This window comes from Neocloeon triangulifer, unplaced genomic scaffold (genome assembly GCF_031216515.1).
Source record: "Neocloeon triangulifer isolate White Clay Creek 2 clone unplaced genomic scaffold, ASM3121651v1 ptg000012l, whole genome shotgun sequence".
In the NCBI taxonomy this organism is placed as follows: domain Eukaryota; kingdom Metazoa; phylum Arthropoda; class Insecta; order Ephemeroptera; family Baetidae; genus Neocloeon; species Neocloeon triangulifer.
Window position 1 is genome coordinate 7171070 of NW_026775554.1, and position 23889 is coordinate 7194958.

Here is a 23889-nt window from a genome sequence, read left to right on the forward strand (position 1 = left end):
CCCCGGCGCTGTCTGCGCGAAAGGGCCGAGCTATCCATCACGCAAAAGAGCGAGTTGCACACGCACGCGAAATCTCGGAGGCAAATTTGGCGCCGCGGGCAGAGGTGCGGCTCCTTATTATCTTTATACATACGAAATGAAAGCGACCTCCCCAGATGGAAGACTTACCAGAGCAGGGGCTACAAACAAAGCAATTTAACTTTGACTGCGAGAAACCGCACCACCCTCTTTGTCAGCCCGAGTTTGAATGGAGACCCGCATAAGCGACTCCAAGTTTTCTGGTGCTAAATTTGAGCTCTTTACTTTCTCGCTTGCCTTTTATCATTTAAACTCTGCAAAGATGGAAAAGCATAGAGTTGATCGCGCTCACAGATTGTTTTTGCCTCTCAAAATTACGACTCGATTGCTTTAGATAGCAAAATTAAACTCACTTTTAATTAATGAGTAAGTAAATAAAAATTCAAATTAATCCTTTTAATATGTTATGGTTTTTAATTATAACAAATTGAAAACATCAACAGGCTTACCTAAAAATTGCAAACGGTTACAGGAAGAATTGAGTTACAAATCCCTCTGGAGTTTGTGGTATAAATATTTAGCCTTTGATGAAATTCAGCCTTTTGATCACTTGACCATCATGTGACGCTAAAAATAGTCACCATTTCAAAGGCCAGCAAAAGTGACGTTTGACGTCAATCCAACGTAAAAACTAATGCTTGTGATTAGTGGATGAAAAATTCCCATGAGACCGAGTGAAGTTGACAAACCAGACCGAATACTTTGCAGCCCACAAGGGAGATTATTTTTTAAATTGGTCGCATAACGTTTCCATTAAAGGATATCTCTGCAATAAAGGAAATGGCTGCTAAAATTGCAACAGTTCTTCTTATGTTGCATTATTATTCTCCAGCACTATATTATTTTGTATAATTTTGCCTCGCAGAAACACCTTCCTTATTCTTTATGGCGTAAGAGGCAGCAGCAGGCACTTGTTCCAAGGAAACAACAATCTCATTAGAGGAGGCGGATCGACGACGACGAGAGGAAGAGTAAAAACAATTGTATAAACTCGGCTGCTTTCTCTCGTCGGCTTGGAAATAAGCTTATTTACTGCTGCTGATTCTCGTCGAGCGCAGCCTTATTTACCGCTCCTCGTCCGCTTTTTGCCGCTGAAAACAATTTCGCCGGCGCATCCCGTTGAGAATGCAATCTCGAGGATGTAATACTCTGAAAATCCAGCTAATCGATTTTTAAGGAACTCGCGTATACGGAATGAAATTTCGCCAAGACGCTGATTATCTCAGACTTTGAGAGGGTACAAGGGTATGGGAATTTTTTAAATTTCAATTTTCTTCGAAGAAAATTAAACTGCCTGGATGTTAGAGGAATTTTTCTATTTTATTTTGCCGCTAAAAGAATTCCATTCCTCCAGTAATAATGTAGAGCATATTTTTTAAATTAAAGAAAGTAATTCTAAGCAGCTCCTTTTATGAGAGAGAAATTTTTATTACAAAATCCTGAGAGCAATTTGTCAAGTTCGGCATTATACCAGAATTACATTAATTTTCAGAGAGGCTTTTCAAAGAATTACAAAAGAAAAGTAAGTAATAGAAAGGTTCGAAAGAATTTGAATTGAAAAGATTATTTTTTTTCCATTAGCAAGAAAAGCAAAAAATTCGTTCATTTCAACTCGATTTGACATGCAATTAACATTCATTGCTTTTTTGTACTTTCAAATAAATCCTCATCGATCAAGCCGAAGCGAATTCCGTCACAGCAGTCGGGGGCATTTGCTTTATTGGCTGGAAAGTATGCATGGAATAATAAAATAAATTATTACATGTGTGTGCGGCGCGTGACACAATTGCACGATTGCCTCGGCGACGGGGCCGCGTGCGAGTGTAGTTATATTTTTCAAACGAGTGCCTCTGATTGCGCTCCATGTCAGAGAGCCGGAGCAAGAGAGACTCGGAGCCGCCCTGCTTATTAAGTCGTCATCGCGAATTCATTTCCATCGCAGATTCAATTTCACACTGAATGGCTCGGCTGATGTGAAATCGCGGCCATGCAAAAGGAACAACGTTCCCAATGCTGAGAGCTACATCAACCGCGCCTTTCATGCATCGCGAAATTGATTCTGCCAGAAAAAAGTTGAGCCTGGCGAGGCATTTTCAAGATTTAAACTACTTTTCTTTTATAGCATTTTAAATCAATTCCTGGGACCTGATAATTTAAAATCTTACTTTTTATAACATGATTTGATTGAAAAATTGTTACAAATAATTATATGAATTGCTATCTTATTCATTAAATTTTAGTTATCAAACTTTTAGCGCTTAGCAATTCAGAACTTACAAGATCAGATATTTTTAAATTTTTTATAAGTTGGCACGCTCAGAAGTTTTAAATTCCATTTTTAAAAAAAGAGACAACATAAGATGTTAAACTGAACAAATCCCATTGATGATGAAGTTAAAAATTGATTTAATATTATATTTAATAATATGTTAATATATTATTGCTGTTTCATTTTCATAAATTTCAAATAAATTCCCGAAAACTATATTTTTAACATTAAAATTATAAAGCTTTATTTAAAATGATGTTAACTTATATTTAAAACATCAAGTTTCTTTCCTCCCTTAGCCAGCGGGAAATATTGACTGTCGAAAGCCAAAAAAGAATTGCTGAATTGCCGAGATCCTCCCCGTCGGATAAACCTCTACATTGAGAGCAACGGCCGTCATTAAATTAAACGCCCCATAGAACGCGATAAGGAAGAATTTGGACGATCTGCGAGGGATCGGAGGGAGGCACCTGCACCGTTTTCGTTTCCCCGGCCAAAGCAAAGACGCGAGATTATGCGGCGGCAAATGAGTGTGTTTTTGCCGTGTTTTCTTCATCGTGTATAGTAGGACTGTGTTTAGTACAAGATTAATTACTCGGCTGCGTTGCTGACAGTCTGACTCCCTATCAATCAATCGGGCGAGAAGGAGCGAGACGCCTCAGGAGCCAAATGATTAATCGCGATTTCGGCGCGCAACATTTCTATCATCAACTCCCACGCGCTTATCGTCCTCGGCGAATCCGACTCGGATAATTGCTGTTTACCTTTCTCGAAACGCCAAATGTTTATTTATCACCGAGAGACAACCTGCAGAACGTTTCCTGCCATCATTATCCGAGAGTGCTTGCAAAACTTTTGTGCTTTCGGATAAACTTTCAGAGTCGTGAGAAAAATGGGACAAAAAATGTTGACTTGTTATTTCTGGACCGCAAAGTTGTTCTCTTGTAGATGGACGGATCATTAAGCACGTTGACGACGATTTAATTGTGACAAATATTCTATAAGTATTGGAGCAAAAAAGCCCCTGAAATTTTTTGGTACATAAATTGATCTTATGACAGAAAAAAATCAAAATAATCGCATACTATCGGTGTGTGCCTATTTTTCTCCCAAAATTTTTGATTGTTTTGACTTTTATGTTTTGAAGAAAATTTATATATGTACTGAAAATGTTTCCTACCTTTCCAATTCCGATCTCTCTGGTGGAAATGCCCATCTTTTCGTGGTGTCTCAGCTGCACCGGGTAGATGATTTGATAGTAGTGGGCCCCGATGTTTCGCACCATTTCCTGGTTTTGGCGGTACTCGCGGAGGAGCCGCTCCACCTCGTCGGTGTTGGTGCCTGCAACAAGGAAAATCTCACTTTAAAAAATAAACTCCGAGGAAAATGATTAACAACAAGGGCAACCGCAAATTTATGTTGGAAATTGTTTCCTCGTTAGAATGGCGGTCTAAGCCTGGGCGACGACTTCAATTAAACTCAAATCAGAACCAAAATGTATTCAGTGCGTTGGAGGAAATGGTTTTATACAGAGATGCTTTGTGGGAGCCATTTCCCTGTGCACTTAAAAGGAGTTATGGTTTATTAATTAATTTTGTGCTGTGTAGAATAACAGTGACGATTAAATAAATGAAATGTTAGACTTGATGGTCTTGATGCTAGGATTTAGGCAAAATTCATTAAATTTAAATCTTTGGTGGAGTAATCCAATGTTTTTATTTCCAAAGATATATTTTAACTAAAGATTTTTAAAGTTAATTTTTATTATTTATGTAGGATTAAAAAATTATTTTGTAGTAGAATTTCACGGTCAAGGGTTGATTCATGGTGATTTGAATTTAAAGTCAGCTTTTCCTTGAGGTGAGTTGTTGAGTGTTTAAAAAAAGGGAGCAGGATATTGTTTTTATTGAACAATAAACAACTCACAAAACCCTTCGAGGAAAAGCTGACTTTAAATTAAAAAAACCCATATTTTTTCATGTTATTTTTATGAAAAAAGCAATCTACCATTATGTTTGACCTACATGATTTATATAAATGGTATTTCCATATTGTCTTCTCATGTTAAAACATTTGATCTTACCCCAAGACCTTTGATTCTACTGAATTCCAAACAGTTCGCCGGCAATATCTCAATACCCAAGTTTACATCAACATTGCATTTCCCTTACCCGGCGCTAATTTTAGTCCCCCGCCGAGAAACAGAAGCCCTTTGCTTTGCCTCGCTGGCGGCAGCACGCGCGTAATTATCGGAGGCTCGTCGTGTTTGCGTCTTTATAATATTAAATGTCAACGACGACAATTTAATTATTCTGCGTGCACGCAGGCAGCAAAACAATAGGGACGTTCGTTGTTCTGCCGTATTTACGCTCGAGCCAGTCTCTCTCTCTCACTCAACAAGGAACTAATTAATATTGCATCCACTTGCTCGACGAGCTAGAAGCTCTCCTTGATTATTCGACCTGAGGACGGAGCCCGGGCCAGGTGAGTCTGTTCTGCCTGTCCCGCTGAGTGAGTTCAAGACAAAGGAATTTATTAACTTTCAAACGTCACAGGCACACTTTATGCAAATTTCACCGTCAAAGGGGCGCCAGTGACACACGGACAAAATTAATTTAGAAATTAGGAAATCAATCTCTAATAATTCTAAATTTAAATCGATGTATTCAATTCTTAATTGTAAGGAGATATTTTTCAATTTTAATTTTTGAAAGTAGTAAAAAAGCGTTTCATTTGATAAAAATATCGTTTCTCTATTTATTTAAAGTTACTAAAAGTGCGATTTCTAGCTGTCATGGTAAGGTAAAAAGATTCATTAACGGACCAGAGATGTTTTTCCTCGTTGGATTCTCATCTCATTCCTTTTCTAAATAACAGTAAACATAGCCGGGCAAACGCAATTAGAGACGACGGTATAGCACGTGAGCAGAAAAAGAAGTCTCAGAAATCGACACCTGGACCCACGTCGGCGGTAGTTAGGAAATAAAAAAAGAGCACGTTGGGCGTTGTTGGAAGAGCACACGTTGGCACGACGGGTGTAAATTGATATTAAATAAAAGACAACACGCGACGTGAAATGATTAAGTCAAGGGTGCTCGAAAAGTTGCCGCGCCGATCGCTTACACGCTCTCCAGAGTGATATTTCATTACATTTTTCATCATCCCCGGCCGATACCGTTCGGTCGGTCGGTCTCGCCTCTCCCGGCTATTTATATAATATCCTCTCGGCACTGTAAGCCCCACTCGGAGCGTGAAATGAATTGAGTGGCCTGCCAGTTCGCCAGCCTCTGCGTGCCTCTTATCCGAACGTGAGCAAAGTAGCGACCTACGCCAATAATTAACACTTTTCCACAGACGCTATGCTCACCATCAGGCCCAATATCTCTCCACGAAAGAAACGGGGAAATTGCATCCAGCAATTGCAACTCATAAAAATCTAAAAACTGAAATACAAGAGCGTACTTGTGAATTACTCAATTTAAATTTAAATCAATGAAAGTGAAGCATTTTATAAAATGTGTAAATTGTATCGAATATTTAAATTAAGTTTAAATTAAATTTTAAGCTTCAGATTTTTACTTAATATTCAATGCTGTAGGTTTCAGAAAAGAGGTAATTTTAAATAGGTGCTTTATTAGTGATTTTTATCAACTGTTAGGTTGCAATAGGTTGCAAATAGGTGAGAAAATGTTTTGCAAAAATTATGTATATTTTTAAATGTTTAAATACATTTTTTTTTATAAAAATATGTGAGGTGGAATTTTTAAAACCAACAGTAAGTGATAAAAGATAAAAAAAAATCTCTGAACGGGTAGTTTAAAAAATGATAAATTGTCGTTAATTTATCATTAAAAAGGTAATTTTGGGTGATTCCAAATTGACAAGCTGTCAATTTTATATAAAAATTATTTATTTTCGTCTTTATTTGGACATTTTAGTTATTTTCCATAAACAAGTGAAAAAGGTGATCAGTTATTTTGAGTTATTTCTCTTATTCCTATCCACAGATTATTTTTAGCTCCATTTCTTATGGCGCTGATAAAAAATTTGCAAATAACGATCGAGACAAAATTCATCAGGGTCTCGCGAGGCGCGAATAATCAGAAAATTGGCCGCCGATCATCAATCGTGCGCAAAACAAAGGGTCTGTTTTTGACACAGCAAGAATGTCTGTGCACCGACGTCGGCGGCAGCCACGGCGCGCGATGATTATTTTTCTCGCCCAAGAAAATTCGCTGGCATATATTACGGGACACATACATATATGTACACACGGGGTGCTGGAAAAAGCAGCCCCGAGCAAAAACCGCAGAGAGCGCGCGCCGGGGCGAATCGATATTTTTTAATTTCGCATTTAATAAAGGGTTTTTGCAGGCGCCGAGGCGGTGACACGACGCCTTGTTTGCTCACTCGCGCACTCGACGGCGCGGCCGCGGGCTTGATCCGATCTGACAAACGAACTGACAAGGAAAATCGATTTGAAAAACATGCAAAAATGGCACTCATTTACTCACACAAATAACAGAAAAAAAGGTGAACAGTTTAAAAAAATAAATGAAATTATACAATTAAGAAATTAGTATCTATGCCAAAATATAAATGTATTAAACATACAATTAGAAGAATCAGGTTTTATCTAAATTTTACATTTTTCATTGTCTTATTTGGAAAGGTTGCTTTGCTTGATCTATCAAATCAGTTTAAAGTTTTAGATATAAGATTTGTAAAATTTATCAGTGTTTAATATTTAAAAAATATTCTTCACATATAATATTAAAAACATGAAGAGTTGTGTTTTGTATATTGTTAGTTGTAGTAAAAGCTATTCTTTATTGTGTTAAATTTACATGTTAACATGCTTGTACACATAAATACACACAATAACATTTTGTGATATATTTTTTTTTTAAATTTAAATTTTATGTATATTTTTAACTGATTTATTTTTTAACGTTTATTAAATTTTTTTATTTTTTAAATATAATGTCATATGAATACAACAGCTTAGTAGAATTTTAAATAACAATTTATAAAATATTTTTAAATTAAATTGTAAACAAAGTTTATTAGTGGAATTTAAATATAAAAAATCATGATTAATATGCTCACATTATCTAAAATGAAAATTTAATCACAGATCATGTTGAATTCTGTCATTTATGATTGTGCATTTTACGTTAATTTAGGTAACAATATGAGTATTAATATCTTATTCTAAAGAAAAATATTTTGTAAGTTAATATTAAATTAAATATGGTTGCCTGAAATGGAAATCCAGAGAAAAAAACGAGTTGGTCTTATCTCTTTTTATATCAATCTGCACACATCGCCTGCAAGTGACATCATTATGATGTAACAGAGACATCACATCCTGCCACGCCCGTCTAAAACAAGCACTTTTTGCATACTTATGGGCAGGAAGGCGTGCGGCGGCGATAATTTATTCCACGCGTATCATTTTCAGCGCACTCCATGGAAATTAGATTGTCTCTGTGCAGGCCGCGAATCGAGCAAGAGAGAATATGTGTGTTGCGAACACGCGCTTGGATTAATATTAATGGCTGGTTAAACAGGCAGCTTCGGAAGCTCTTTCGCGAGAGCAGGCGATATTTTACACATTCCTCTAATCTGAATATTCACGCGCACATCCACGGCTGATCCGTTGATGATATGCAGTCGCAGATAAGCGAACCAACGGGAGCCGCTCTCGAGCCGCAGGATCAACAAACACTTTTCATTACACGCTGCTGACACATTCTACCTTCTCGTTGGTTCGTTCGTTCGTTCGGCGGTATTATTTATTCCTTCCTCAGATGCACACTCGCTGCTTTTGACGGCATCATCATTTTGCAATCCGCCTCCAACGCCGCCGATCTCCATCTCTCTTTCGAGAGCAACCAGAGAGAGAGAGAAATAGAGATTTTACCTTTCAGCTCTTTCGACAGTATCACGGTTTCAAACGGCGGCCTCCACAGTTGCTGCTTTTCACCCAAATGCAGGCGGCGTAATTTTAGATTTACGTGACACAAAAGGATCGCGTTTCATAAACATATTTTGAATACTCTTAAAAGCGAAATATGATAACTTTGGCCAAAGAGCGAGCTGAAGTTCTGTGTTGGATAAAAAGCGGCGATTGTTATTAATGTTGTGAATAGAAAGTCAAAGGGTATGGGACAGATTTTGACTCCGAGGCAAAAATATAAACAATTTTTCATTAAAAATGAGATGTAAGATAAATTATTATTTTACATATTTAGAAGGAGGAGTCAATATCATAATCTTCCAGTTCAAACTTTTCTTTTTTATTCTCGCTATATTTTTGAGGCTCATTTTATAATTATTATTATTATTTGTTATTCTCGGCCAATACAAAAATTTTAAATTTGAGGAAGAAGAGAAAAAAAAGTTGTTTTAAATTTGAAATACATAAATTATAGGTAATAGCAACGGACTGTTATGTGAATAATCAAAATTGCTTATGTGTGTAATTCAACAATAATTGAAAAGGCAAAAACAGTTTCATTCTTGCAAGTGGAAGTTTTTGTGGCCACATCACTTTTGGAGGAGGCATTTTCATGTTTTGTGGAATCTCCGATTGTAATAAAACTCGTGGTAAGAGCCCTTCTTGTTAAAAAGTTCATTCCCAGGCCGGGCATGGCAAATCTCAAGTGGCGAGGTGAAACGCTTTTAAGCCGTATATTTTTTTCCTTGCAAGAAGCAGACGACCACGAATTGGGCCTTCACGCGAGAGCAACAGCATAAATACGCCCAAGTAAAAAGGCGGCAACCAAACTACGGCCGTTTGTCACGACGAGTGGCGACACCGTCGTCGCTGCAAAAAGCAGGACGGTTGCCGGGCGACCAGAAATCTCGAGCGATGCCCAGAGCAGACGGGCCGATTTTGATATTTTCGAGCGTGTTCCATTTTGTTGCCGGCCGCACAATGGGCCTCCCATTGTATGGACAAAGCTGCTGGCAAACACAGAGAGACGCGTTGCTCTAGTGAACTATTAGATAATGCAGCGAACAAGAGGAATTTGTGTCTCTGGCATCGTTTGTCTTGGCGGTGTTGATGCCTTGACAATTCCTCTCTCGCCTGCCACTTTCTCTTTAAGAAGGGCCACGCCGCGAAACAAATGACGCAGGAGGGAACGACGCAAATAAAATAAGAGCAGCACCAACGCTTGACAGATGTTCTAATGCAAACCATTCATTCTCTGCGCGAACCATTTCTCAAACGTGCTCGCGAATGCATCTCCAAAATTAACTATTAACTTTTCCATTGTAAGTGAAAAGCTGACTGAAAATTCCATTTAATTTGTTGCAAAAATCATGCATGTGTTTTTCTGCATAATTTGGAATATCAATTCAAAAATTTAAGTTAAAAAAAAATTGTATTATTGACTAAATTTTGAATTTATAATTATCTAAACCACTTGCAACAGATTTCATATTTTTCCCTGAAAAGAAAAAGTTTTTGTACCCAGTTAATATGGACGTCATAATAAATTCAATCGTTTCTCTCTGTTTTTTTTCTGTTCTACTATCAAAGCTTATTATTACTGTTTATCAACTTTTTGAAAAAAAGCAGCTTCAATCAGCAGTTGAAAATTATATTGCGATACTAACCCTTGTGGGAGCAACTCACACATGCGTGTTAAATTATTATCCCGGCGTTAATATTAAAAATCACGTTCCCTGGCTTATGCTGAGTGCGTTTGTGTGAAATGAAATACCACGTACGCCGACGACAGTAGAGCCGTCGGCGCGTGACCAGCATCGGCCCCAAGATAATTACGGCCACATTTAAATAATAAAACCCCTGCAGGATTCAAAATTAATCAAACTTTTTCAGCGCTGAAGCGGCAAAACGAAACGCTATCCGCTTAAAGCATGGAAAAAATGTCACGCGGCAACATTTTTTGCTCTCGATAATTAATTTTCACGCCGGCGGGCATTAGAGGGAACGAGGAGTTTGCGTGGAAAACGAGGGAACCAACGAAGGACTGATTTGCATTTTGTGAACTCCTGCTGGGCGGGAAATGTTGTTTTTCGGGCAAAATAAATGTTTTCCGAGCAACATGGTGGAGTTGTACACTATTGATTTTGCCTCTACTAATTTCAACCCGCATGTTGACTTTCGAGCTTTGCGAACTCCTGGAAAAAAAGTTATTTTAAGGCACAAAAAAATTAAAAAAAAAATTTCTTTAAAAAATTGCTTACTTTGCTTGATATTTAGATGAAGAAAATTATCAAATTTTTTTTATTAAATTTTTGCTTCCAAAAACCGGTAAAACCTTTTGTCAGTTCAAAAGAAGCTTACATGCACTTTAAACTTAAAAACAGGCGCTCTCACTCAGAAAAAATCTTTCACAATGTGTCGCTGCTCACGGTATTATCCTCGAGCAGCGACTCAGCACTAATGATCTGTCCACGTTTTCACCCTGGAAAAAAGAATCTCTAGCTGTGTGCGTTCCAGCTCGGGCGCCTAATAGGTGTGCTCTTGGCGCAGATCCAGGCCTCTGCTGTCCTCTCTTTCTCTCCTAGATATAACGCAAATCACTTTCCAATCAATCATGAACGTCAGAATCGGGCCCGCGTCAGCAGATGCACTGGCTGCGGAAAATGCAACCATTTTCCGATGCAAACACAAAATAAACGAGTCGTTTTCGCTGACGCAGCTGTTGATAGAATCTGCAGCCGGGCACGATTCTGCCTTTAATGAATGAACGAATTCTGCCGCGCTCATTTCCGCTTTTGCAGCATTCGCGCGCAAGGCTGACTTAGGAACCGGGCCAGAGTTATTGCCAACGTTGTTTGGTATAACAGGTGCATCAAATTCATGCCAATATTAACATCAGAAATTAATTTAACTCGAATAAGGTTTATTTTTTTCTAATTATGAAATACTATTTTCAGTTTGTTCTCTTTTGTATTATTAAGATACAAAACTTTGTGAGCAGAGCTGATTGATTAGTAATTAATTTTAATATTAGACTTCTGTGTTGAATACAGAGCTCTGGCTTTTTAATTAAAAAAGTAATAAAGTAAAAAAGCACTTGATCCTTTATAGCGAGTGGCTCTCGTTATTAATAGTCACACTGCCAGTATTGATTATAATAGACGCCAAGAGAGTTCACTGATGGTAAGTAAATATTTGCACGACCTCTTTCCATGTCGAGACAGTTAAGTTCTTAATTACACTCTAATTGTTCTGAGCTAAAAATTAATTTCATTTTTCCTTCTCATACACATTACATTTATTAGCCTCTACTCTTAATAGTTTTAATTTAAAAGAAATAGCAGTTATTTTTAATAATTACGGTAAAAACTTCTTGCATGTATGTTAGTTGCTACAACAGCGAAATATTTATGCGGGGTGAATATTTCCTAGATTATTCGCAAACAAAGCCTTCCAAATGCGCTTCGTCTCTTTCAACAGCAGAGCAAGGCAACACATTTGCAAAGCCGTGCTTGTTTTTTGCGGTTTTTCGATTCAGTGCATTCATCTACGTCGGCTCGTCCGTTTGCCGACGCTTCTCTCGACGCGAATTTACAATTTAAATCGTCGGCGCGCGCGTACGTACAACGCACTACTTGCTCCGCCGGCCCCTTTCCATGCATCAGCATAAATTTGTAGCCTAGCGAGCGAGCAAAGCGCCTGGGCTTTGATTGCGTAGGCAACTTGCGAAGTGGAGCGGACGTGCGGGTGGCCTAACCTGAACCGTCGACACGCCCAACGCGCTAAAACGCCCATTATTTTAGCAAAAAAATACCAAAAGGAATCCCAAAATAGTCGAGGACAAAGAGAAATGTCAAATTCCAAAAATAAAAGATCCGTGAAACAAATTTCTGCGTCAAATTGTTTCAAACATTTTTGGTTGATCAATACGAAAAGTAAATAAAGCTGATTATTTGGTTTTAATTAATGGAAAAAAAACTCACCACTCGTGGACGGTGTCTCCTCATTCCAATACGAATCATCCAACGCGTAGTCCGTCTCTGCAACAAACAAACCGATTTCATTAGTCGCGTAAATTGATTGCCAATAAACAAAAGTCCGGAGGCGATGCACATTTAGTGCGCTGGTATATATAATTAGCGATTTCCTGAAGGCTTTTGATATCTAGCTTTAATTGGCGAGAGCGAGCGGCGGAATTACAATAACAACAATATCATCGCGCCAAGAGACGGTTCCGGTTGCTCCCGCTTATCTTTATGGCAAGAGGCAGCGCAGCCCCCGCGCTAATTTACCGCCTCGCCTAGTCAAATTAACTAAAACAATAAACGGCTCCGGGCGGTGAAACACACGAGAGAGCAAGCGGTCTGGAGGGAGGGGGAAGGGCGCGAATCGATCGTGTTTGGATGGGTCGCATCCGTTTCGCACAAATTTACGCATATTGGCAAGTTTGTGAAATTGGTGTTTATTCGACGCAGATTAAACTGTCAATTAATTCTCACATTGGCGATACTGATGAGCTTTGGATAGCTCTGCTGATTATCATTTCGCAACACTTGTGCAAACGAAATTTTCAATTAAAATTTAAAGTCCCTTAAAGGGCAATCGTAATTTCCAGTTTAAAAAAAGTAACAGTAGAAATCAAATTTCAGTAATATAAATTTACGTCGTCTTTTTCACTTGGGCAGGCACTTCACGAAAATTCAAATTGGGTTCAATAGTGGTGAAGAAATCTCTGGTCGCACACTTTTCCCATTCGGCCGATGCGCGGTTTCCTTTTTCTGGAAAGCCAGAGGCCGTGTATCGTTTTTTTTTTCCACCAAGAACCCAGCGCACGGCATGTCCCGGGGTCATTTGCATCGGCGGCACGCCCGGATAAATGAGAATGCAGCCGAGATCGAGTTTGCTGAGCCCCGGATTACCCTCTGCGAGACACTGATTGAATCGGGCCTGCCACTGGATTTCGAGAAGCTAGGCCGGACGAGGCAAGAAACACGATTAACTCCAACAATAGCTTTCTTTGACTAACATATAAGTTTAGGACTGCCAAAGAGAACCAGCTAGGGCAGCTGCTGCGGAATCAATTGCAAACTCCTGAATGTGACTCTTCGCAGAAGGAAATCAGGCGTTTCCAGGTCAAAGATCAACGATCGCATTAAAGGGTATAAACGAGATTGGAAATATTTCATTTCAATAAATTTCATGAAACGTGGAATTTTTTTATTTATTTCATTTTATTTTCTTATTGATTTTGAAATTATTTTCTATTCCTAGAAAAAGTAGATTTGTATTTAATTGCACTAGCTGCATCGATTTCCCATTTGCACGGTTGATTTTGACGAGTGCTGGAAAAAGCATCGGAAATCATTAGGCCCTGATGATATGAAAGCCAATAAAACGAGGCCAAGCCCTCATCAACGGCCTGCTCGCTCTTTGTGCCAGAGCGAGGGAGAAAAGGTCTCGTCACGCTCCAGTACGCAATTTCGTCAACCGCAAAAGTTTCCACGGAGACTTATTAATATCCGCTACACTCAACTTTTCATTATTTTACTTTCAGATTTAATTAATTTTTTCCTTTCATCGTGGAAATCCAGCAGCGAGAAAAGACTCTCGCGCCTCCTTCCTACTGGAAATACAATTTATCTAGACGATTCAATCGCTCGGCTGCTCCTGCTCAGCTATTTAGCTTTATCTCTCGCGAGATAAAAATAATCATCTCTTGAAACGACGCCGAGCCAAAAAGCTTTTTTTGCTGAACACCCGCCTGACTGCTGCTTAAGGTTGCCGCCTGCAGTGACTAAGAACGAGTCAGAAGGAGGAAAAGAGAATCAGGAAAGGCGCCTCTCAGTTTTTCTATTTGCATCCAGGCAATCAAGTCGGGGGAATCGGGGGAATGCAACCGTATCACCAAGTTCAGTAAGCTGGCGATTAAGGCCATGTTCGTTTGCCACAAACTATGGAGACACTTGAGCCTTCTTTTTTCGTTTGGAAGTTTTAAATTATTTGCAATCAAAGTAAGGCGAAATTATAACGCAAAAGAAGTGACTTTGATATTTCTTATTTTCAAAACTTAGTTATTTCAAGTTAAAATAAATGGAGATATTTTTAAATTGTTTTGTAGCTTAAATTTCCTATTACAAGGGAAAAAAAATTTTTTATACTCCAGCTGATTTTATTTTAGAATAGATTTGTTAGGCTTAAAATCGTTCTTTCCTACAGGAGAACTTAAGCCGTCGACGAAATTTCAAAGTCAAATTGTAAAGCGCAAAGGCAAAAATTCTGTGCCATAACGAGCAGCTTACTCTTCTAAGAGAATAGAATTTTGCTGAAGGAGATTTTGGTACGGCAATATTGCGGCTTTGGCCGTCAACACTGATCAAAATATAATAGCAACTTTTGCCGAGTAATTCCGGCGATGCGAAAAGGCACAACATAAAAGCCGGCAAATCCGTTTTGCGAATGAAAACCGCAGCCAGCGTTCGTTTCGACGGTGGAATTAAGCCGGCGCATTATTTCCGGGGGTTGAATAATAGGAGGAGAAGATTTTTGCATGAATAGCCGCGCTCGGATTGAATGGCCTGTGCGGGTTATTAGGGCAGAAAACGAATCAGCAGCAATGTTTTGGCCGCCCCGTTCCATTTTGACCCTCCTCGCCACGTGTATACGCTGCTTATCTCTCTCCAGAGTCCAAAAGCCAAGCGTTTTTCAGGTGGATATGTCGAGTGAGGGCAAAAATAACTGCAAACACAAGAAGAGTGAAAGATTGCGATTTATCATCAGCAGCGAAGGGTGCTCGTGTCCTTTTTTATTTTTATATTTTCCCCCGGGACGGCGACCTTTTGAATCCACTGCTTTTTCTTTTGCTCGAAATATCGATGTATGATTGATTCTCGACGCAATAAATATCACTCGAGCATTAGAGTGGTTCGCCGCCACCGCGATGGACGATTTATCACTGCGTCGCCACCCGTCCGTCCGTCCGTCGGGCTTTTTTCGGTTGCCGATTTGCGTAATAAGCGGCCTCGCACGCCACTTTGCGAAACATTTATCAAGGCGAGCTAGCCGGCGCGAATTTAATTTTCTGCCCAGTCACTCGCTTTTTGCCGCCTGCAATTTTGGTGCCTCGCACTTTTCGCTCTCATGCGCTCCTTGAAAAGCGACGACAGACGAATGAACGCCGTTTTTTTTTATCTGGAAAAAAGATGAGCGGATGTCCAGTGTACATTACATAAGTTTGCAACTGATTCAATGTAACGATATTTTCGAGGCTAAATAATTAAAATAAAAATTTTTGATTTTGACATTTAATTAACTAAATTTAATTTACTATATTTGAGTCACCGTTATTTATTTCTGATAATTCTGGGGCTCCATTATCAGTCAAATAAAATATTTACTTAAGTAATTATTTTTATACAAATCACTACTTAAAGTCATTAAATTGTGATAGTTTAAATTTAGAAAACAACAAACTGTGTTACATTCACTTATTTAAAAAGGTTTTAATATCAATTTCAGAATCCAAACATTGATTTAAATTTAAAACTATTTGCATCAGGTTTTTTATTCAATTAAATATTAATAAAACCACATTTATCTTCATCCCATAATTTTCTGTTAAATTTAAAATATGATCAGATTTGCGTCTGAAGAGGGAAATTGAGTTTTCAAAGGCGGTGGCGGAACGAACGTTTGGCCCCAGCATGGCTAATTTGTGATGCTGTGTGCAAATGCGTGAGAGTTGCCGCGAGTGAGGGAGCAGTTTGCGCGTGCTGCGGTTTACAGCATAATTACAAAGGCTCTTTAAGTGCAAGACGCGCGCGATTGGGGCGCACTGGTTACGCCGGCGGAATTACTTGTCGCGGTTTTCCTCTCGACACTTTTACGACGACAAAGAGAGCGTACGTCGGCAGCCACCCTCTAAAACATCTCGTTAACAGCGGCATTTCGCTCAATCCTGCTCGCGCGCGACGAGGAAAAGAGTAGTCGACGAGATTGATTTCAATGTCCCCAGGCTGCTCGCGGTCGAATTTCGGAGCGCAATTTGCACAGTGTGAAAAAGTAGGAGGAAAGTCGGTCTGTAAAATTTTTTCGCTCTGAGCCACAAGGAACGTGATTTTTGCAAATGTTGAAAGAGGCGGCAAAGGCACAAAATGGGAAATTGATCTCAAATCGAATATTCAGGCAGTAGAAGTACAAATAAAAGTCATGGAAAGTGGAAAGTACATCAAAATTTGAAACGTTTTAGACATTTATAATTTATTTTGTTTGTAGAAGAAACAAATTTTTTCAAATAAATTAATAATGATCTAAAAAATATTTTTTAACAAAATTAAATTAAAATTTAACATTCACTTAATATATTATACAGTAGCAAAAAACTTTTTAACTAATCAATAGTTTGTTTTTTAAATTAAATCATAATTTCATGATTTGATCTCAGAAGTTTCAGAAGTTTGCAAGTTTCCGAAAATTCCTTTTTTTAAATAAATTGTTTTCAACAATTGAATGTAATCAAAGTATTTTACAATGTGGACAAATAAACAACAATATAATAATTTTAGATAATGTATTTTATCATTAAAAATAATATTTTTAAACATATAAAAACGACTTATATCATTTTTCTCTGCGTCAAACTAGAAATTTATTACATCCCGGCATGTGGGGCCATGTTTCACACAGAAGACAAAGAGTGTGGTTGAAAGGTGCGAAGCGCGGAGTCAGGGTGCGACAAATTCCCAGCACTTGTCGCGATTGTCTCGGCGGTGATGAATTTCGCGTCGTGACGCCCAGCCATTCAAAACGGTACAAGACGCGCGCGGTCGTTGTTCACCTGTGCACGACTTGAATTCCCACGCGAGGCTGCCGGCATAAATTAGCTTCTCGGCGTTGCAAATTCGCCAGCGGATTATATTTAATGTTGCGTGGCAATCTCGAGGGCTGTTTAATTATAACAGGATCAGTGGCGCAGAAAACTGCCGGGCGAAAAGAGCGAACGGCGTCGCGCGGCTGCTCTCGTTTCCTAATTATTATTGATTTAAACGACGAACGTCGACTCCACCGCCGGGATTATTGTGTGTGTAACGAATTTTGCAACTTTGAAACATGCTCAGCATGCATGAGCGCGCGCCGGAGAGAGATCTTTTGAAATATAATCGGCAGCAGGCGCTCAAACAATTGCAGCCCCCTCCCGACGTGATCAATTAGGAGAAAGATTATGCGTGTATTTATTCACTTGAAAACGCCGTCGAATTCCGAATGTGCGTGACAAGCTTCGCGAAAGCGACGGGGGATTTCACTTTCCACATAGTTAAGAGCGACGTATTCAATCGCGAAATTCATTTTCGTGTGTTCTCCTTGTTCGAGTTTGCGATGGAATTTAATATAAGCGAGAAATTTGCATGTAGGTTAAAAAGTCATCCTGCATCAGCTGGAATAAATATAATTAACCAACAAGTACAAGCTTCATGTTTGACATTAGACATACCAATTTTAATGAAAATCGGTGTACAACTTCTTCTATCCTTTGACTAATAACTTTGGCCCAATGTTTGCCATGTAAATCATATAATATTATGTCATTTGAATTAAATTTGAAAATGTAAAGTAGGCAAAATATTTACACGGAAGACGCTTTTGTTACCTTAATTTTCACAGTTTTTGAATGTAAATTAATACTCTTAAAATTAATAGCCGTTCTAGAGTCCCTAACGAGTGCAAGGTATACCAACTTTCATCAAAATCGCGGTGTCTCAAATCAAAAACATATCTTGTAAGTCTCTGAATAGGTTGAAAGTGACTCAATATTTTTATAAACGATTTTATTTATAGATTATAATGATTTTGGGGATCAAAATTATATAGATTTGGAATTGCTTTTTAAATATTTTAGTAACTACTTAAATATTTAAAATATTTTGTAATAAATATGCAGGCAACTAGATATAAAAATACCTGCTTTGCATTGCATTATTTTCTATGCATTCGCATTATTTGTTCAAATTCATTTCCATTGATAATAAAAATGAACGTAAGCCATATGTTGAAATTTGTAGGCAGAGAAACTTCTCTTGCGGTCCAACGAAGCCAATTCATGATTGAAACCTGCAAAATCCAAATTACTCTTGCAGACATATGAGATTGAGCCAGACTGTAACCAACTTTCAAGAATGTGGTTAGACTTTGCACAGACCTGAATATCAGCAAGTTGTGTAATGAACTTGGGAGACCGTGTGGCCGACATTAATAAACCGCCGACCGGTCTCTATCATAATTTCGTCTGTGATATTTGTGCGCACAAGTGGGTGAGCGAAGCCCTCGCTCGCTGTTTAGAGGCAATTAATTACCATACGGCACAACAGTGTCCTATACCAAACACACACACATCTAGTATTTGAAGGGCTGCAGTAGCTAATTAATACAAGCAGCGTTGCTGTGCTCATCGGCGGCGTGTGTGCGAGTCGGAGGGATCCGAGCGAATGCATGCAATTATTGCTGACAGAATCAGATCAAGTGGGCGCGCTCATTGGCTCGCCCGGCTGATTGAGTATGTTTGAGCAGCGACTGACATTAACAAGCGGCCTGGAATTAGGCATCCATGCCTCGCGGCTGCATCTACGTGGCCAGTGTGGAAATAAAACAACTCCCGTCGGACCGGAAATCAATTAATTTCGTCCGAGAATTAATTATTTCAGAGTGATTTATGATCGAAGGGTCGACATACGACGACGAGCACTAAATGCTTTAACTGAAGTGAAGCATCTCATGTGACTTAATTGCCTAAAGCAAATATAGTAATTATTAAATAAACGATAATTGATAAAATAGATTATGTTGTCAATGCCAGGAATAAAAAATGTTTCTTATTTAATAAAAGGAAGATCAAACAAATTAAGTAAACAATTTTGCAAAAGGAAAAAATAATCCAATTATGACCATCAGTAAATTTTTGAGATTTTTGCAGCTGTTTCTGTTATTTAAATTTACATTAGAAACTTTGTTATTTTTAATTTTTTCTAATAAAAAATAAACGAAAATTTTACACTACCCTTGTGTAAAGGTCGCAAGGATGAGCATGTGAGCGCTTACGTACAGTTTGCAAACATCTCGCTCGACTTCAAAGAGGCGCGCTAATCAGCCCGGCAAAACATATTGGAGGCTGGTGTGGGCGGACGCGAGAGCTCTCAGGCTTTTGTGCCGCGTGCAATTCACTCAGATAAGTCCTTCTCAGAATCAATTTAACTCAACCCCCCGGAAAGAAATTTATTCCAACACACGTTCATTTCCAGAGCTTTATTTTTGGCCCGCGAACCTGCGTATTTTTCCGCAGGAGAAGTTCTTTCTGCCTCTCTTCTCTGGCTGCTTTTTCAGGCTTCTCTCTTCCGCAGATCGAATTGCGGAAATTTGCTTTGAGTTTGGCGGGGCGGATGCGAGAAGCATTTTCTCCATTGGGGTGCAGTCACGAGTGAAAAAGGCAGAATGTTCACCGGCCGCAGCGACAACACATTCGCATGTGTCATATTAACATTCCGCAAGAAGCGAGAGAGCTGCAAACGAAAAAGCGTACACACAATTTGCGTATTAAAGCAGCAGCAGCTGAAATTTGTTTCCACATGACGAGTCGAAAAGGGATATGGAAATATCGGTGTGCGGCAGAGGCGGGCGCGTGGGGATTATTCTGCAGAGACGTGTTGAAAAATTGCATCTGAAATTACGAGCAACGGCGGATTTCGGTGTCGCCGGAAATTTGACTTTTTCGCTTGAGAAGAGCCCATGTAGATTTTTTGGTCTTTTTTCCTGGGAAAAAAATACATTTAAAACTGCATGATCAATTTGCTTTGATATTCTAAATTTTAATCAGAAGACTTATTTATTTGAGTAACAATATAAATAATTTTCAAACCTAAAGTAAACAAAGTTCCTTGCATTTATATAGATTTTATATCTTGAAAAAAAAACAGTAATTGAAAGGTAATTTATATCTGCAGCAAGGCATAAAATAACTGCAACTTCCACAAACCAACTGAAATTGCATATAAAAAGCAAAGAAATTACTAATTTTTATGAGAGAATCTTGATTGATATTCAAGAAAATGTTATTTAAAACCTAATTAAAACCCTTTGTTAATTTTACTTTAATTGAGATAATGCTTTTTAAAAAGTATAAAATGTTGTATAAATTATTTAAAAATCTTAAAGCAGCTTATAAAAAAAAATTAAATAAAATATTTTTTGAGCAGAGGAAGGCGTGCACAAAGTTTTCTGCAAAATTTTGAGGACTTTGAAGAGCTGTCGCTAGTCGGTTGGCTCTAAAAAGAGGCTCGAGTAATTATCCACGTGTGAAATTTAGGATAAAACGTGCACACGCGAGCATACTGTTTGTGCAAACGTCTCGGAGGGTGAAATTTGTTTTCCGACGTGAGTGGGGTGGTGCATCACTCCTCTTGCGAGCTCCTCAGTATAAATATTCGATGGAGCACTTATATCAGCAGAAACTTTCAAGTGGTGGCTTCAAATTGAATTCAAAGTTGTAGTGCTGGTGATTGAATTAGTTAGCGGGTCACTGCTCTCTGGGTGCGTTTAGGCGGAGGGAGAACCGGCCGGGAAAGTGGAAAGAGAGAAAGAAGAAAACTGGGAGCAGATTGGCTCGCGAAAGATGAAAATTGCAGCAGCATGAGACGCGTCTGGGGAAATCGGAAGTAGTGTCGCAGTCTCCGAATTTGCACAGCAACTCTGGAAATAAACACCACTCGAAAATTTCGTACATTTGCACGCAAACAAGCACTAACAAACAAAGCAGCGTGCCACAGTTTGCAAGAGAAAAACAAAACACGAGTGACGGAAAATTTGTTCTTCCCTGCGGAAAATTTTACCAGCAGCCTGTTTCGATTTTCCTTTTGACAATATCAAATTATGTTTACATGTTTTTATTTGCAAAACGCGTTTTGATGGGATACAAAAAAATGTGAACGATTTTGACACTATTGTATTGTTTAGTTATCAGTTTCCTTTGCAAGTTAAATTTTTAATTAATTTACAAAGTATGCAGTTTTTTTACAATAACGTTTTAAAAAAACATGGAACACAAATAATATATTTTCATAAAGAAACAAAATACTGCTGAAATGAAAAAATGAAAAAATGTTTTTTATTATGATATAAACCTAATCAATTTTCCAAATCTTAACAGTTTATTGTTATTATGTATAAACAAGTTTTTATAAATAATGTATTCGGCTTTTAACCAAACTGAGATAAATTTATTACATCCTGCTGGTTCATAAATTGAGGTTTGTTCGCGCATGAGTCCGTCGGCGTTTCCTCCATTCCGGCCAAGACTTGAAGAGAGAAGCGAACCCTCAGTTTTCAGAATTCAAACGCTTTGCCTGTGACATGAGGCCGGTAAAGCGTAGGAATTCTAAAACCGAGGGCCCCCTTTTGAGTGTCTGCTGGCTGGCTGCTCCTGGAAGGTAGGCAGCTCCTAGGCGGCGGCTGCAGAATCCGGAAATTGTGCCTCGCGCAAATAAACAAATTGAAATGGGTAGTCAGGCAAAAACAATTATCTTGCTCCTCCGCCGTTTCTCCGCGACATTATTATGCCTCACAAAGCCGACGAGCGAGCGAGCGAGAGAAAGCAAAAACATCTTAATGCCTGCGCACATGATACTCGCGTCTGCGGCAGCGCCGAGAGCAGCCATCATCGCAAAATGATTCGTGTCCTTTTTTCTCCCCGAGAGATACATTATTTGCAGGGTCTGCCTCCCCAGCCCTAATGGAGAGATGAGCGAGTGTCTGTTCGAAACAACAATCGGCGAAAAAGCGAACGGCGCAATTATACGCATGGACGCAAAACATCACGTGCACACACGCAGTACAGACATTTAATGAGGGTGGATCAATTCATTTCGATGGACGATAAATTATTCAAATTCTGTTTTATTTTTACTGCATGTTAAAAATTAATAATATATTTTTAACATTTATCTTTAGTTTCATATGTGTATGTTTTAATTTTCGATTTAACCATCAATCATTTTATTTAACTCAAATACAGGTATTGAAACAGGCATAAAGGTAAATAAAAAAAAACTAATGATAAAATATTGAATGCGTCCGGTCAGTCAAATTCAATCGGCCTAAACAAATACATAATTTCCAATCAAGTCGTGAGCAAATAAATTATATATAGGGTGTGAATTGAAAACATGGAGTGACGCGCGTAATGATTTTCGCATAATAATTTTGCCTCTTGCTCGGTCGGTGGTGCAGTGTGTCGGCGGCAGTGGTGGCGGCGGCCATCACGCTAATTAAATTTTCCTTTTGAACGGTGAAAACTCCCCCGTGCGATTTGTGAATATTTCATTCGCCGAGCGAGGGAGCGAGCTGGCGGATGAGTGCGCACCAGAGAGCGTCGCCATTTTCTCGTAAATTAGGCATTAATTGCAAATCGAGTGCACAAACAGCTCGGGTGGAAAATGACGCGACATTATATACGTGTTGCATGAGTATTGCTTTATGGACTAAAATGAGTGAGAGGAAGACTTGATCAGAAAATGAGAGCAAACGAGCAAATTTTTTCTAACAAAAGTAGAAAATGTATTGAAATAAATAGTATCAATGCGATTAGTGCTCTAAAAAATGGATTTTTTTTTTAAAACAGCCATAAAAGTACATCTTTATTTTATAATTAAATTTTAAGAAAGGGTTAAAAGGGTATGTGCATATATTATAGATAAATATTGTGTTTGTAAAATATATTATATTCCAAATAAAATTAGGTGGGACTTGAAAAAAAATCATCTTAACTAAATTTTTAATTGTAAACAAATTAAGAATCCATCTTCTTATTGAAATAACATGTAATTGGATTCATGCCGTAACTTAGCCGTAACTGCAACGTTATTATTGGGTTCAATGTTCAATGCTCTAGAAACAATAAATTCATCAGTAGGAAGCGGAATACAAATAAATATTGAAAAATGGCTTTAAGATATATAAATTTAAGCCCATTTATTACAAAACATTAAAATAGTAATTTGATAAAAATGCATAGTCAAAAGATAATTTAATATAATTAATTATAAAATATTTGTAATTTAATTTTCAAAATAAATTGAAACAAAAAACAATGGAAATAAGAAATTTGTAATAATTGTGACAAATATTTTTAATTAGAAATTAACAACTTTTTAAGAAATACAATGCATCACTTTTTTTCTTTATTGAGCGAGATCAATTGAGATGTTCAAAATATATTATTTTCATTATTTTAAAGTAGTGGATTTTTTTTTATCAATTATTATGCTTTAAATTAAATTAAACATAATACTTCCCGTTCTGGCTGTAATACTTAAAAACCTATTGTACTTTTTCGTTTTTGTCTTCTTTTTGTTAATAATCTTAATAATCATTCTCAATATGAGTTTCAATGAGCTTCTCAACTATTTTTCTTGTATCTTTTTTTCTCCCAACAAATTTTCATAATTTTTGTTTTGATTTGTTTAGAGATCAATACACTAAATTGGTATAGTAAATTCATAGAATGCTACATCTTAATTTAAACTAGACTGTGCAATATAAA

At 38.0% G+C, this 23889-nt stretch overlaps 1 protein-coding gene across 11 annotated transcripts in view; it reads right to left on the bottom strand.

Moving 5' to 3' along the window:
• LOC132196420 (disintegrin and metalloproteinase domain-containing protein 23) overlaps positions 1-23889 on the bottom strand; it is a 233040-nt gene that overhangs the window by 47775 nt on the left and 161376 nt on the right. For all 11 annotated transcript variants that reach the window (XM_059619045.1, XM_059619048.1, XM_059619044.1 and 8 more), the window contains 2 exons: positions 12293-12349; positions 3528-3688 (listed from right to left, as the gene is read on the bottom strand). In XM_059619045.1, coding sequence (XP_059475028.1) covers positions 3528-3688; positions 12293-12349 — 218 coding nt within the window. The remainder of the gene's footprint in view (positions 1-3527; positions 3689-12292; positions 12350-23889) is intronic.